The 16,414-nt window shown below is 47.2% G+C and overlaps 1 protein-coding gene and 1 long non-coding RNA gene across 5 annotated transcripts in view; one reads left to right on the top strand and one right to left on the bottom strand.

Annotated features, from left to right (window-relative positions):
- The window catches only part of TRIM31 (tripartite motif containing 31), a 27,555-nt gene extending 11,141 nt beyond the window's left edge, over positions 1-16,414 (top strand). Inside the window, exons 1-10 of one of the 4 annotated variants that reach the window (XM_058432139.1) lie at positions 1,923-2,046; positions 3,611-4,110; positions 4,754-4,849; positions 5,899-6,129; positions 7,819-7,841; positions 8,692-8,807; positions 11,628-11,702; positions 12,706-12,771; positions 13,217-13,399; positions 14,468-16,414. In XM_058432139.1, the coding sequence (XP_058288122.1) occupies positions 3,694-4,110; positions 4,754-4,849; positions 5,899-6,129; positions 7,819-7,841; positions 8,692-8,807; positions 11,628-11,702; positions 12,706-12,771; positions 13,217-13,399; positions 14,468-14,553 (1,293 nt within the window). In that variant the 5' untranslated portion in view covers positions 1,923-2,046; positions 3,611-3,693 and the 3' untranslated portion in view covers positions 14,554-16,414. Of the gene's footprint in view, positions 1-1,922; positions 2,047-3,610; positions 4,111-4,753; positions 4,850-5,898; positions 6,130-7,818; positions 7,842-8,691; positions 8,808-11,627; positions 11,703-12,705; positions 12,772-13,078; positions 13,400-13,625; positions 13,975-14,467 lie in introns of those variants that run through there. The other 3 variants (XM_058432137.1, XM_032140906.2, XM_058432138.1) reach the window with 3 other exon arrangements.
- Positions 1,774-11,630, bottom strand: LOC116460072 (uncharacterized). The gene is made up of 4 exons (XR_004245719.1): positions 11,483-11,630; positions 9,073-9,197; positions 4,658-4,779; positions 1,774-1,927 (listed from the first exon to the last, which is right to left on the bottom strand). It is a non-coding gene; the product is annotated as an uncharacterized LOC116460072 (long non-coding RNA).

Below are 16,414 nucleotides of genomic sequence, written 5' to 3'. Positions count from 1 at the left end.
TACTGTTTTCAGGCATTTATTGGTTAATTGGTTTTATTGCTCTGCAAATGCCCATTTCATTCTCTGTCCATGTTTTGATTTACTATTTAATGTTGTAAAATCATAATGTAAAAAGTACTAAAAAAGAAAAAAACTTAATGTATTTATACAATTAAAAATTCACAAAATGTAATATGTCATGCAGGGAAAAGCCTCTCTTCCACCCCTGTTCTCTGGCTAGTCAGTCCCTCTCCTTAGAGACAGCCATTGTTAGTTATTAGATTCTTATCCTTCCAGAAAGAACTTATTTGGATATTCAAGAAAATAAGTATGTTTTTTCTACCCAAACGGTAGCATAGTACACGCATTTTTCTGCATTATTTGTTTTTTTCTTTTTTCACATAACAACATATCTTGGCCATATTTTCCATTTGTGAATAAAGAACTCCCTGATTCTTTTTTATTTCTATTCCGTTATAAAGCTGGGCTATAATTTATGTAAACATTTCCATACTGATGTACATTTAGGTTGTTTTCTAATATTTTGCTAATGCAAACGTTACCATAAAGTCCAAAATAAATTTATATGTGTGAGTATATCTGTAGACTAAATTCCCAGAGATGGAATTTCTGGGATAAAGGGAATGAGCATTTGTAGTTTTGAAACATATCACATTATTTTCCTCCATAGACATTCTACCAATTCACATTGGCCCAGAAATGGGAATCCTGAGGCAGGGGAAGCTTCTGTAGCTGGAATCCTGATGCAGGGAGGCTTATGTAACATTGTGGGGCTGTCTAGTCTGACAGTTGAGCTGCCTCTAGCCTTCACTGGCCTCTGATAAGGTGTCTCATCCCATTAGTCTTGGCAGGTCCCCTCCAGATCTGTGCATGGCTGCTGCATGGCTCTGTGTCTGCTTTCTTGTGTGTGACAGCTGTCTCATGTGCATGAGAGCTCTGCATCATTTCCTGTTCTATGGCTAGTTTTTATAAACTCTATGCCTCAGAATTGGCTTGGAAGTCCTTTGGAACTAACACAATATCAACTCTCTCAAGACCCTAGCCCTTGCAAACTGGAGGCATTTGGTTTCAGACTACTGAGCCTACTAAGAGTTTAAGATATCCATTCAAGGGCTGGGCACAGTGGCTCACAACTGTAATCCCAGCACTTCGGGAGGCTGAGGCAGGTGGGTCATCTGAGGTCAGGAGTTCAAGACCAGCCTGGCCAACGTGGTGAAACCCCGTCTCTATTAAAAATACAAAAAAATTAGCTGGGTGTGGTGGTGGGTGCCTATAATCCCAGCTACTTGGGAGGCTGAGGCAGGAGAATCGCTTGAACCTAGGAGTCAGAGGTTGTAGTGAACCGAGATCATGCCATTGCACCCCAGTCTGGGCAATAATAGTGAAACTCTGTCTCTAAAAAAAAAAAAAAAAAGAAGAAAGAAAAAAAATGTATATATATCTCCATTCAGTCCAGTGGATGGATAACCCAGGATAACAATAATAATTCAGAGAGAGTAAAGCACCTTTGAAGCACTATAGATTCTCCTTTTTTATGTCTAAATTTCCTTCCTCATGAAGCCATCAGTACCTGTTTGGTGATAGTTGTTTGAAACTCTCCAGTGGTGTTCATATGAGTATTTTCATTCTCTCTGCTGGCTTGCCCAGCTTCATTGAAATACCAATGTTCTTTTAAAATATTTGTTTATCATTTTTGAAGATTACTATTTGTTTTCATTAATGCTGAAACAAGAAAGAATAAAGAAGACTTAATGTGGAATAGGAAACCTGGAATTAAGTCTGAGATCTGTCATTTATTAGCTGGATGAGCTGGAACAATTAGTAGTGTCTCTAAACCAGGGGTTATCAATGTGTGAGCCTCCATCAGGAGCATCGACATCTCCAGAGAATTTGCTTAAGATGTCAATCATCAGGCTCCACCAAGGACCTGTTGAAACAAAGTCTCCGCTGGAGTTCAGCAAATCTGAATTTTAACAAGTTTTCCAAGTGATTCTGAGGAATACTGAGTTACTTTGTTTGAGAAAGGATAAAGATAATTTCTTACAGGTGAGACTTAAATGAGGTAATATAAGCAAAATAAATCTATAAATCAGGATTATAATGTCACATGCCTTCAAGGGCTGAGGAGATGTGAGGTAGCAGAGAGTGGTGGGGAACATAGCCACCCTCTCTAAAGGCATCTGCATTATCATTATTTTCTAAATCATCATGCCAGTCAAACAAAACCTGTCAAAAGTTAAATTCTGCTTTTAGGGGCCAGCAGTTTAGGAGTATAAGTAAAACAATTTACAGATGTTAGGCTGTTTTAATTTAACCCTAAAGCAAACAAACAGAAAGGTCTGGAGGTATAACATTTCTGAAAGTCTTTGGTTTACAGCAGTTGCTGTAAGGGGAGCCATGTAATTTATAGTCCAAACTGGACATTTCTGAAAGTGAAAGGAGGTGCTATTAATAATTACACCAGGGCAAAGTGAATCCCAGGATAGTTCCAGGCAAAGCAGAGTGTATGATCACTCTGGCTATTATTATAAAATCATCCACAAGCCCTTTGACCTAAGATTAAGATCAGATAAAAATTAATGGTGTACTTCTTGCTGGGGACAGACGGCTGATAATGGAGAGTGAGGAGGTGAGGGTGGAAGCCATACCAAGAGAAGGGGTAGGGAGGAAGCACCCTTTTCCTTAAGACAAGAGGCAAGGAGGGAAGGTTAGGACATGCATGTACAGAAGGGAATGTATGTGACACTGGTTGATATATTCCTAGTCATAACAAAAGCCATAGGAGAAGGCAAGTCAGGGATTAGAGAAGCACCAAGAAGGAAGAAGAAGCACATATAGACAGAATTGGCAAAGCAAAGAATGGGCACGGAGACACCAGCGTACTGGAGACATACAGAGAAAAAATCAACAAAGGACAGACTACTACAGGTGCTGTGGGGAGGCAGAAGATCACCAGGGGCAAGAGCAAAGTGCAAAAACAAATAACAACTTTTTAGAAAGGAAGTTCCTTGCCTATCCTACTGAACTAGGGAGTGGTTGGTTGACCCCGTGACTGGAAATTCCCTAAGGTAGGTGATGATAACCTCCACATTTTCACAAAATTCTGTGAGGAGCCAAAGCACCTGAGGTAGAGAATTGCCCTTCCCTTACTTTCCAGATGCTCTACCAAGGCTTGAACTTTGCCTACAAGATGCCCAAAGCATTGCAGTGAACTGGCTGTGACCTTTCAGTAGGCATCACCACCTACCCCTCCACTCCCTACTCAGAGCTGATTGGGAAATCCCCCATAAGTGGTGTTTTGTGCCCCGGTCATTCTGATCTTAGTCAACCACCACACAAACATACCTTTAGTCCAAAGTTCAGGACAACTTATTTCACTTTATAAGCAGCCTATTACACATTCAAAGTATCCATTTGTTCTCAAGAGGTAGCAAGGTAGGAGTGCCCATCTGTTTTCCTCTCTTTGTAATATTTTTTAGATCCTAAATTTTACCCTTTTCTATCATTTCTTTACTTTTTTCTCCCTCTTCTTTTCCTCTCTCTCTGCTCTTCTAACTAATTGGCAGAATCTCTGACCTCCACTTTGTCTGACTCCCTTCTCCTTTCCTAGAAACAGTATCCACAGTGGACTCTGGGACTCCTACAGACTTGGCACAGCTTCCTACAGTCTTGAAACAGCCCTGTTGTTCTGTCATGGCCAGTGGGCAGTTTGTGAACAAACTGCAAGAGGAAGTGATCTGCCCCATCTGCCTGGACATTCTGCAGAAACCTGTCACCATCGACTGTGGGCATAATTTCTGCCTCAAATGCATCACTCAGATTGAGGAAACATCATGTAGATTTTTCAAATGTCCCCTCTGCAAAACTTCCGTAAGGAAGAACGCAATCAGGTTCAACTCACAGTTGCGGAATCTGGTGGAGAAAATCCAAGCTCTACAAGCCTCTGAGGTGCAGTCCAAAAGGAAAGAGCCTACATGCCCGAGGCACCAGGAGATGCTCCATTATTTCTGCGAGGATGATGGGAAGTTCCTCTGTTTTGTGTGTCGTGAATCCAAGGACCACAAATCCCATAATGTCAGCCTGATAGAAGAAGCTGCTCAGAATTATCAGGTAGGCATTTGAGGTTTCTTCCCTGTTCCCCCATCAGCCCAGGAGTTCAGTGAGGCCCTGGAAACTGCTACCTTCCCACTGAGGATTTGCACCCCATTGCCCCCACCCCTTGGGCTTGAATGGGCAGCTCGCAGTCAGGCACAGTGGGTTCAAAAAGCTGAATCTAGGGAACTGCTGACTCTCTAAATCAAGGTGCAATGGAAAATGGAAAGGATGTGAAAATTTGACTCAGAAGGTTTGGGCTCAAGTCCAGTCTTGTGAGTTTACTGTGCAACCTGCAAGGAATCACTTTACCTCTCTGAGCCTCAGGTACCTCACCTTTCAAATGGCAAAAACAAAACATCTCTCTTAAAGTTGTTGGTAGGACAGATGAAGGGAAGTTTGTAGTTCTTTGATAATTCCAAAGCACCATCCATAGTCCTAGTTAGTCATAAATAACTATGTTCTGGTCATTCAGGTCACTTAGGCTCCAGATTTCTCCCTTCCCAGCAACCCCTTTCCCGCCAGCTTGAGAAAGGCGAGTCCTTAATATTACACAAGGACTCACCTGGAGAGTGTCACCAGCTCTCCTAAGAGACCAGGAGGATTTTATGAGGCCAGAAATCTCCAGGCACAGCCTGTTCAAACGGCCCTCTTTCCGCAGGGGCAGATTCAAGAGCAGATCCAAGTCTTGCAGCAAAAGGAGAAGGAGACAGTACAAGTGAAGGCACAAGGTGTACACAGGGTCGATGTCTTCACGGTAAGAAAAACTCCATCCCACGATCTCTGGAAGCAGAAACATCTCTGCCAAAGCTCCTGGAATCGCCTATTACACTGACCCCTCGGAAAAAGATCCAGTGATAAAGAAAGAGTGGCGCAGATCGGAACAGAGCGCCAGAGGAACAGACTGGGACAGAGGGCTTGGCATGGCGGGTTGGGCCGTGTCCTCTCCTCTGCGCCTCAGCACCTGACCCGCCAGGCGGCATCACCTCCCGCGTCGGCCTCGCTATTACAGCGGGCTGACTGCTCAGTCTCCACCTGCAGACAAGGTGGGGCACGGAAAACCCGCGCTGGTCTTAGAATCGCAAGAACAGGTTTTTAAGGCCGAGCTGCGCCCTCAACGGATTCCCCAATTAGAAAATGAAGACATTGGCCGGGCGCGGTGCCTCACGCCAGTAATCACAGCACTCTGGGAGGCTGAGGATCACTTGAGCCCAGGAGTTTGAGACCAGCCTGGGCGACACAGCGAGACTCTCCTCTTAATTAAAAAAAAAAAAGAAAACTAGCCGGGCGTGGTAGCACACGCCTGTAGTCCCAGCTACTAGAGAGGCTGGGAGGTGAAAGTATTGTTTGAGCCTGGGAGGATGAGGCTGCAGTGAGCCGTGATCGTGCACTGCACTCCAGCCTGAGTGACAGAGTGAGAGCCTGTCTCAAAAAAAAAAAAAAAAAAAAAAAGAGACAGAAGGAAAATGAAGACATTGTGACCCCACTTACCTATTTTCCTGCGTGTTTGAAAGGAATAAAATCTATATGAAAGATTATAAACTGAAAAGCCTTCTGGAAATGTATTAGACAGTTCCTTGAAGGCAAGTGGTAAACCATAAATTAATAATTTCTCTTAAAGCTGAGCATGTAATAGGTGCTTTTAAAAGTTTGTTCTCCTCTCCTTGCCTTTCTTTCGGGTCTGCCCTGGCACATTGCTGTGGTTGGGAATTCCATATAAACTTAATAAAATTAATGGCTGAATAAAGTGGGCTAGAAGGACCTTCAAGGCCATCCTCTCATCCTCTGCCTGTCCCTGTTTCTTAGGACCAGGTAGAACATGAGAAGCAAAGGATCCTCACAGAATTTGAACTCCTGCATCAAGTCCTAGAGGAGGAGAAGAATTTCTTGCTGTCACGGATTTACTGGCTGGGTCACGAGGGAATGGAAGCGGGGAAACACTATGTTGCCTCCACTGAGCCACAGCTGAACTATCTCAAGAAGCTCATTGATTCCCTGAAGACCAAGCAGAACATGCCACCCAGGCAGCTGCTGGAGGTGAGTCCCTTGGGGGCAGAATTGCAGAGAGGTAGCAGCCCATCTCTAGTCCTCAGGTCAGAGCATGGACCACTGGCAGAATACCTGAGATCGCCCCAACCATCCTACCTCTAGCCCAGTGCTGTCCAATAGCAATATGTGAGCCGCATGTATTAGAATGAAAATGTGAGCCACATATGTAATTCATAAATATAATTCTGGCCACGTGTGATTTAGAAATGTAATTTCAGCCACATACGGAATTACAAATTTTTATAGTTAGGCACATTAAAATGATAAAAGTGAAATTAATTTTAATAAAATATTTTAACTCAATATATCTGAAATATTATCCTTTCAGCCTATAATGAATATTTTAAAAGTATTAATGAGATATTTCACATTCTGGGTTTTTGGTGGTGGTTTTTTTTTTTTTTTACACTGAGTCTTTGAAATTGTGTGTATATTTTTCACTTTGGCACATCTCAATTCGGATGCTAAATTGTCGATTGTTAAAGTAAAATGTAGTCCTACCAAATCAATAAAGTTGTGTTTAATGGAAAAAGTACTTTACCCTTCTTCTATTTATTTTATTTTATTTTTTGAAATGGAATCTTGCTCTGTTGCCCAGGCTGGAGTACAGTGGCGCGATTTTGGCTCTCTGCAACTTCCGCCTCCTAGGCTCAAGTCCCGAGTAGCTGGGATTACAGGTCCCCACCACCACCCCGGGCTAATTTTTGTATTCTTAGCAGACGTGGGGTTTTACCATGTTGGCCAGGCTGGTCTCGAACTCCTGACCTCAGGTGATCTGCCCATCTCAGCCTCCCAAAGTGCTGGGATTACAGGCGTGAACCACCATGCCCGGCCTCTATTTTTTTTTTTTTTTTTTTTGAGACGGAGTCTCGCTCTGTCACCCAGGCTGGAGTGCAGTGGCGCGATCTCGGCTCACTGCAAGCTCCACCTCCCAGGTTCACGCCATTCTCCTGCCTCAGCCTCTCCGAGTAGCTGGGACTACAGGCGCCCGCCACCACGCCCGGCTAATTTTTTGTACTTTTAGTAGAGACGGGGTTTCACCGTGGTCTCGATCTCCTGACCTCGTGATCCGCCCGCCTCGGCCTCCCAAAGTGCTGGGATTACAAGCGTGAGCCACCGCGCCCGGCCTATTTTTAATTTAAATTTGAATTAGTAAAAATCAAATTAAAAATTCAGTTCTTTGTCACACTAGCCACAATTTCCAATGTTCAGTAGCCACATGTGGTTGGTGGCTACCATATTGGACAGTGCAGGTCTAGCTGGTGCTTAAAACAAGCTGAGATGATCCCTCCTCAAGTCATCTATTCTCCCACAGGTTCAAAAACCTATTTATTTATTTTAAGAAAGATCATGCAAAGCCATTCTAGCCTTTCTCCTGCCCTGGCTAGCAGGGCTCCCCTGTTCAGTCTCAGAGCCAAATTCATCTTCTAAATCTCACCCTTCTCTTCTTCACTCAGTTCTTCTTGAGGTCAAAACACTTTTCTGCTTACTGGCAGAGCAGTGCTTCTTGGAGAAGCCCTCCGTGGTGGGAAGAGGGGAGGAGGATGGGGTAAGAGAGACTTGGAGGGGTTCTTACTCCTCTGGCTCTGCCCCACACCCAGCAGGCTCTGTACCTCCTCCTTGGCCCCTGGGAATCAGCCAAGTGCTGAGGCTGTGCTGTTTCTCTTTCTCTTCTAGGATATCAAAGTCGTCTTGTGCAGGTATGATGGGCCACCCCAAATGCATTTTGCCTACTGATTCATCCACATACAATTCTCAACATATATCCAAATGCGGTCAACATTCCTCTCTCAGAAATACCCACCCACCTCTAATTTTGCATTCACACATTTAGGCTGCAGCCAGGGAAGGCCTATGCCAACCATATTATTAGCATGTGGTTGGTTGTTAAAGAAACCGACTGTTTTCTCAGACTTCCTCCTTCTTCAGCACAGATTCTACTATTTCCTGAATGCCCCCTTGCTCAACTGAATAGCTCCTGGGTCCCCTACTCTATTTCCCTGACCCTGTTTTTTTCTCTCCTCTCTGTCTCCATCTCCCATCTTCATTTCCATATCTCCCTATGCCCTACCTCACTCCTGCCCCATATCCCTAGCCCTGGCTTTCTGACTCCTAGCTCACTATCCCTTAACCCCCAGGTCTTTTTTTTTTTTTTTTTGAGTTGGAGCTTTTGCTCTTGTTGCTCAGGCTGGAGTGCAGTGGCACAATCTCAGCTCACTGCAACTTTTGTCTCCCAGGTTCAAGTGATTCTCCTGCCTCAGCCTCCCAAGTAGCTGAGACTACAGGCACTTGCCACCAAGCCTGGCTAATTTTTGTATTTTTAGTAGAGACCGGGTTTTACCGTGTTGGCCAGGCTAGTCTCGAACTCCTGACCTCAGGTGATCCACCCGCCTTGGCCTCCCAAAGTGCTGGGATTACAGGCGTGAGACACCGCTCTCAGTTCTACCCCTAGGTCTTCATCCCCTCATTTCTCAATCCCATGTCTCAGATCCTCCTTCTCCCACACCTCATCTCCTGATCTCACCAACCAGCTCAACCACATCTTCCTAGGAGTGGAGAGTTTCAGTTTCTCAACCCAACCCCTATTCCTCTGGAACTGGAGAAAAAACTCAGTGAAGCAAAGTCAAGACATGACTCCATCACAGGGAGCCTGAAAAAATTCAAAGGTAAGGAAGAGGCTGTATTTTCTCTATTCACCTACTTCTAGGAGATTCTCTCCCTGCTCACTCCACTGAAATGGAACTGTGACTCATACATGTGGACAATCCCTGGGCCCTTCTAGTGCCAGGCTCCTGGCTGAGTACTTTCCATGCATCAGTATGCCTCCTCCCAGGCATTTCTTACATTCTGTCTTTGTGATACGTTATTTATCTGCCTCCCTGACTCCTGCGAGAGCCATAGAGGGCCTGGACCTATTCCCCACGTGGACACCTGGCCTAGAGCAGTGGCTGTTAGGAAGTTGGTGCTGAGTTGTCTGGTGGACCAGAGATGGCCTCAGGCAGGGACTGTCATCTCTGGCTTCTCCTTCTCTGGTGCACACTAGTGTCTCCTGCTGCCTATAGAAGAAGAGAAAATAAATTCAAAATCAGTGACATTCTGGGGAGAAACCTCTTCCAGCCTTACAGGGAAACAGAAATCAGCAGAACAGTAGTGGATGACTTGGGTTTTAGATGTTCGTCCAGATATTTTTCATTAACCTGTCTGTGTTTGCAACTAGGAAGAAGGGTTGATATTTGTAAGGACTTCCCTTACTGTGAAGACTGTGTTGGTCTAAGGTGGGCATAAAGACAGCTAGATGGAATCTTCTGAAATTATCACCTGGAGTTCCACACCCACCTCCCCCACCCCAACCCCCAGCCCCCCATACACAAACACTTCCCCTTGGGACTACGGAAAAGGAGGACCAGGGCAATGCCCCACGATCTCCACCCATTCAGCCAGGAATCTCCACTCGGCAGACATAAACAGGGAAGCATGTTTTGTTTTGTTCTTAATTTGTTGTCTGAGCTTTTCTTCTGTCCAGTAACTGCTCTGCTTTGTCCAGCTCCTCCCATCCCACTGGGCATGATCTCAGCCCATCCAGCAACTTTATTTATTTATTTGTTTATTTATTTATTTATTTTTGATGGAGTTTTGCTCTTATTGCCCAGGATAGAGTGCAGTGGCGCAATCTCGGCTCACTGCAACCTCTGCCTTCTGGTTTCAAGCGATTCTCCTGCCTCAGCTTCCCAAGTCGCTGGGGTTACAGGCGCACACCACCACGCCCAGCTAGTTTTTTTGTATTTTTAGTAGAGACGGGGTTTCACCATGTTGGTCAGGCTGGTCTCGAACTGCTGACCTTGTGATCCACCCGCCTCAGCCTCCCAAAGTGCTGGGATTACAGGCGTGAGCCACTACGCCCGGCCCGATCCAGCACCTTTATGGGCTCTTCAGGTCAAGAATAGTTTGGTTCTAGTTTGGAATTTCAATAAAGGAGCCCAGCCCTTTCCACTTCATCAGGTTTGGAGTTGGGGAGACCGGTGTGGTCTGCTCTGTATCCCCCTTTTCTCTCCCACTTTCACATACACAAACTCACACACACACAGTCCACCAACTCCCACCTGGCCCTATTTCCTTCTTTTTTTTTCCTCTCTTATTTTTATTTTTTTTTACCCCAAAGAAGAAGGCATAATGGCCACCTGGCCCTATTAAAGCCCAGGAAATACAGGAGGTGGTAGAGAGTCTACTTATACTACAGGTCCAATCTCCACAGTTCTTATTATGAGGGTTGGTTCTCCCTGCTCGGGGTGACTGGGTCTGGAACGCGTACATGGAGAAGGGTGTGGCTGGGCCCTGAAGCGGCTAAAGGCCCTTGTAGGTGAAGTGCTCCCAGGCAGTGTTTCCTATGCTCTAGGTTTGCAGACCCCTCCTAAGAGGGCCCCCGAGTCTCCCCTGAGCAGTCCCCATGACTGGGCTGGTGGCTCTCAGGGAAGCTGCCCACGCTTGTCCCACTACCTAGCCCCAGGCTGTCTCGTGCTGTCTTGGGGTGGCAGGACACTGGCGGAAGGGTGCTGGGGCCAGAAGTAACTCCCCATCTAGGGGCTCCACCCTATAGCTCTTCACTCAGTCCAGCACCCCTACAGGAAATCTAGGCCAGGAATGGGCCATTGTCCCCAACTTCTGGGCTCATCCTCTACCTGCAAAAAGAGTCTCTCCCGGCAGGGATGGACTGGGACATGAAGGCACTCGGCTTCCCCTTGCAGGAGCTGTGTCTTCGTTCCCCCTCTCAAGCCCTCTTTCACGGGAAAGAGGGCAGGACTGCCATCCAGGCTTTAGGAGAGTGGGGCCCCCCCTTGCCCCACCTGGCTCCTGGGTGGTTAGCCCCACAGTAGGCCTTCTGAAGCTAAAGGGTGAGGCCTCAAGGCACTCTTTGTCCTGAGCACCTACCTTTGTCAGGCAGTGAGAAAGGGGCTAGCTCTGCACTGTCCAATTTAGTAGCTGCTAGCCACATGTGCTGACAGGCACTTGAAATGTAGCTAGTCCAAATTCAAACATGCTATATGTGAAGAATCATTAATTTCACAAGATCGAGTGTAAAAAGAGACTGTAAAAGATAGCAATAATTTTTATAATACATGTTGAAATAACATTATTTTAAGAATATTGAGTTAAATAAAATATATAATTAAAGTTAATTTTACTAGTTTCTTTCTACTTTTTAAATGTGACTACTAGAAAATTTAAAAATATGTAAGTGGCTCACATTTGTGACTCAGATTACATTCATCATTCATACTGGACAGTGCTGGGCTAGGCAGCCACCACAGGAAAGCAGAAACGGCATCTCTCAAGGGTTTCATACCTTCCTGGTCCAATAAGAATATGAGAGACAAATGCAGCTTCTACTTCTCCCAGGCATTTCAAATTAGTGCCTTGCTGTGTGATACTGAGTTCTTTGCTCAACCCCTCTGGACTCTCACCATTTCATCCCATTCTTTATTCCCCAGACCACCTCCAGGCTGATAGGAAAAAAGATGAAACCAGATTCTTCAAAAGCATGAATAAAAATGACATGAAGAGCTGTAAGTGAGAAATGATGGTTGGTTGCTCCTGCCATTTGGGGAAAATGAGAAAAGGGGAAGAATTGTGTCTCTATGATTACATGAAGGCCAGATATAAGTGAATGCCCATTCCTCAGCCAATTGAGAGAACAGGCACATGGTTGTTTTATTATTTTAAAACTCGGGTAACTCACAAAACAGTCACTAATCCCAAACTTTGAAGTATTCAGAAGTAATAGAAAATTACAAATGTATTTCTTCACTCCTAGAGACAAAGAGGAAAAAGTGGGACAAGAAGGAGGCAGCTCCACCTCTGTAGTATTTGCTCCTCTACAGGGCACCAGGTTTCGGGGCAAACTCCTCTGGGTGTGAGGTCAGGACAGCTCAGGGGATGGAGACCCACTGTAATAACAGCCTGTGCTAAAGTCATTAGCTATGGTTCTGCCACCTAAGATAATAACAGTAGAAGTACCGTTTCTTAAAGGACCACTATGTGCACATCTAATATTTCAAAACCCCACAACTATCCTCCAAGGTAGGTGTTATTATCTGCAACTTACAGTGAGGTCCACATAGCTTCCGGGAGGGGAGGTAAGTTAGCCAGGTCATATGATTACTAAGTGAAAGAGACAGAATTAGAACTCATTTCTCCAAAGCCAGAAACTACAGATACAGAATGCATTCCAAAGCCAGAGAGCAGGATTTAGGGATCCTATTCCACCAGCATTTCTCCACGAAAGGAGCTACTGGTGTTTAGAAACGCCATCTTTTTTATGCTCCATGACTTTTGCCCTGTTAAATGCTTAGCATCCCAGGCCCCAGAAAGCCCTATAAGCCAGTAGAGAACCCCCCTCTTGTCACTGAGACAACCTGAAAGGTTTCCACACTTCCCCCTGGGTGGGGAATGGTCCCCACTGAGAACAACTGGCTGTTCTGATTGATGATAGCAGGGTGCTTGTTTTTGTTTTTAGTTTGCAGCTTCTGGTTATGAAGACCAAATTGGTTTTCTCTCCCCAATTCTTAGGGGGCTTGTTACAGAAAAATAATCATAAAATCAACAAAACCTCAGAGCCCAGGTCATCTTCTCCAGGTAAGAGTCCTGTCTCTGAATACTAAGGGACCTCTAAGTCTACAGGTGATCAAAATGCTGTATCCACCCAATTCCACCAAATGGAATAAATGAATAAATGAATGAATTCATTTATTCCATTTCCTCATTTCCTCCCCAAATTGCACCTCCGCCAGGAAATAGAGGGCGCTCCAACTTGTTCAGGTGTACTTTCTTGAATTTCACCTCTATCCCTCCTGCTGTATGTAGAGCTCAGCTGTGCTGGCTGGCAGGATTGCTGCTGAAGTGCTCCCGCTGATCCGGGTGGGCCTTTCCTTCTCCCGCAAAGGCGGCAGAAAAACTACATCGGGGCCACCAAATCACCACTCCTCAGCCCCATCCCACTCCCTGTTTCGGGCCTCCTCTGCTGGGAAAGTCACTTTTCCAGTATGTCTCCTGGCCTCTTATGCTGAGATTTCTGGTCAAGGAGCCAGCTCGCAGGACACGAAGATATTTGGCGCTGCGCTGTTCGAGGAGCTCCATGCGGCGCTGAGTGAGCGGCTGACAGCGATCCGGGCTTGGTTTTGTGAGGTTCCTTCAAGCCAAGCCAGCTCAGAGAACACGGGGAGCGGTGGTGCTACACTGACTTCGGAGCATAGAGTGGCGCTGAGTGAGTGGCTGAGAGCGACCACGGTTCTTGAGTTAGTGGAATTGGGTCGAAGGAGTGGAGAAGGGGAGGGTTCCGGCTACTGAGAGTGGAGATGGGGGCGGGGGTGGTGGTGAAGAGAGTTGGAGAAGGAATGGACGAGTTCTTGAGCAAAAGGAGGGGAAAAGACAATCTCCAGCCATCCGCCTCACGCTTGACTTCTTATCACTTTGGCTGTGGTGCCGCCTAGTGGAAAAAGGAAGTCCCTGCAGCAGTCCCCGCACTCTTTAAACAGCTGTTTACCGAGGGCAACTGTTCAGCCAGGAGTGAAGTCCAGAGATGAGCAACGCCAGCCTGGGTCACAGTCCATCAAACCCCATGAGCCCGACCACTCTCGCTCTTCCTTACATTCCCACGTCCCCCTTCTCTCCCAACCCCTCATATCAGCAAGGGAAATTAATTAATGAGATTTGATAAATCAGTAGATAGAATGAGGTCCCCATTCTGAAATATTTAGCAGACTGGAACCACCACGCAAGCCTCTGTAGTGGGTGGATGGAGACAGTTCTAACTTTAATAAACTGTGACTGAACGTGGAATCCTAGTAAAGGTGTGTGTGTGGCGGGGGATGACTATTCCTCCTTTTGTATTCCAACACTTCACTCATCCCTGTGTTTGAGGAACTCCGCTTTAGAAAATTACTGGCCCTCAGAAAGTCTGAGCCTCGACACCTCTTATACTAGACTCAATGCTTGTCTTAGACATGGGAATTAGGGGCCGCGGGAAATGGACAAGGAAGAGATGGTCTCATCTTCGGGTGTTGAAATGATCTCACCACCACCACCAATGAGGAACTTCTCTCTGCGCCCACAGAACAACACATTGTGAAATTTAGGGATTAACTTTGAGGAGCAGGAGGCGGGGCCGGGCCTGAGACTTCTCTGGGGACCACAAAGGCTGTGACTGGGAAGAGAAAGCCTCTCTGGCTGCATTGAGCGGGGCGGGGGGTGGGACGGGGGTATCAGAGGAAGGTATGGGGTTTGGACAACTTGGCCCGGGGTTGGCCACCTCTTTCTCCTCATCTTCATACAGCCCCTGTGACACTGGACGCAGCCTCGGCCCACCCGGATCTCATACTTTTCCAGGATGAGATAGTGACGCTGGACCTCGCATCCTAGGGCGGTTCGCAGAAGCCGGGCGACCCCCGACTCTTCTACCGGTTCCGCTGAGTGCTGGGCTCGCTGGGCATTTGCTCCGGCAGCGGCTTCTGGGAGGCGGAGCTCCAAGGGCCCGGGGGCGGGGCCTGCGTGCTGGGCGTGGCCTTGGCGCCGGTTCCTAGGCGGGGCTTCTTGGAGGTGGAGCCCTTGACCGGCTTGGAGGAGCTGTACAGCACCGGCTCCCAGTGCCAGGCGCTCACCGAGAGCGGTTCCCGGGAGGATCTCCCGGTCTGTCCGAACAAAGTGGGCGTCCGCGTGGATTACTAGGGCGGAGAGGTAGTCTTCTACGACGCCACCTCGAGCACCCACATCTACACTTTCCATGCCTCCTTTCCGGGGCAGATCTCCTTTTTCCAGCATCTGTTTTCCGGCACCCGGATCACCTTGGGTCGCTAGAGTTGTTCTTCGCCTTCCTCTGCATCTCCTCCTCACTCGCTTCTCGCCCCCACAACCCCACTTTGGGATGTGCTGCAGCTGGAGGGGTTGAAGCTAGGCTTCCAGCAGCCCTATGGGAAGGTTACACCCTTCGGGCTTCCTCCTGATCCAGTCCTGATTTCTCTGGCCCTGCTTTAAATATTCCTTCTATCTCTCAGTTCCTCTCTCCTTACAATATGCCTGGGTCGAAAAGAAAGGCTCAAATACACTAAAAGGCTATACACAAGGCTGTTCTTTGCAGCACAGTTGGTAACAGGATAAGACTGGAAAACAAACGTCTATCAACAGGTGGTTGAAAAAGCTGCCACGCGCAAGCATCCAGCTGCATCTTGGTTAAGACGGACGCAGGGGACTGGACCACTGACCCCGGCTTGTCCCTCTGTCTCTTCCTCCATCTTACCTCGTGCAGCCCCTGTGGCCCTGCACAGGGCTTTGACCCATCTGAACCCCATCCTGAAAACCGACATACGCAAAACTTTTCTAGTTCTTCATAATACTCAGAAACCAAAATTAATCCCACGTCCAGATGCATCCTCCTCTCAAACCCACATCACCACTACCCGCAACAAAAGTCTTGATCATTCCTAGTGTTGCCATGTGAGGGACTGAGGTTAAACCCAGAGAAGGACTGCTCCAGTTTCCTGAGTGAGCCCAAAAAAGTAAAAGCGCGAGGAGGTTGGAAACGCAGAGACGAAATGACCTCTGGACAGTAAAACCCACGATTTGAGCCAGTTTGGGATGATTATGAGTTCCTTCCTCTTCCTCCCTTCAGCCCGGCTGGGGACTGGGTAGGCGGATGGGACCGGGCGTCTCTAGGCTTTTCCTGCCGCCTCGCTCCGGTAGGGAGAGGGCGGTGTTGCAGGAGGCTTGGGGAGTCGCCCGCCCGACCACCCTGCTGCCCGGCGCGTGGCTGCGCAGCGGGAGGGCGGGCCCAGGTGTCGGGGCGGGAGTGAGCCAACGCCCGGAGCACGGATTCCAGGGGCGCTCAGTCAGCCCTGGCCAGGCTCCCCCATCCAGTTCCCCCAGTCGCCCTCAAGGCGCCGCCGATTACATAAACAGCCTTCACCTCCCTGCGGAGGGGACAACCAAGGGCTGGGGACACACAGGCCGAGACCCGAAAGTAACGCCCTTCCGGACTTTTATTCAGAATCAGCCGGGACTGCCCAAATTCCCTATTTACAGTTCTCACAGCCCTCGTCATGGTCATGGACTTCGCGCCTTTTACCTTGTTTCCTTTCATTGTGTACAGATTCAACTTCCTTACTCCAAAGGGAGATCTTTCCCAACTGTCTTAAGTTGATTTTATACTTCTGGCTCTACCAACCCCTGACACTTAGCACAGACCCTAGAATGGGGTACTTGATTAATAAATATTTACCAAATTAAA

This window comes from Hylobates moloch, unplaced genomic scaffold (assembly GCF_009828535.3).
Source record: "Hylobates moloch isolate HMO894 unplaced genomic scaffold, HMol_V3 SCAFFOLD_20, whole genome shotgun sequence".
Lineage (NCBI taxonomy): Eukaryota > Metazoa > Chordata > Mammalia > Primates > Hylobatidae > Hylobates > Hylobates moloch.
Note: the sequence above shows the minus strand (reverse complement) of the source record. Positions and strands in the feature narration are given on the sequence as shown.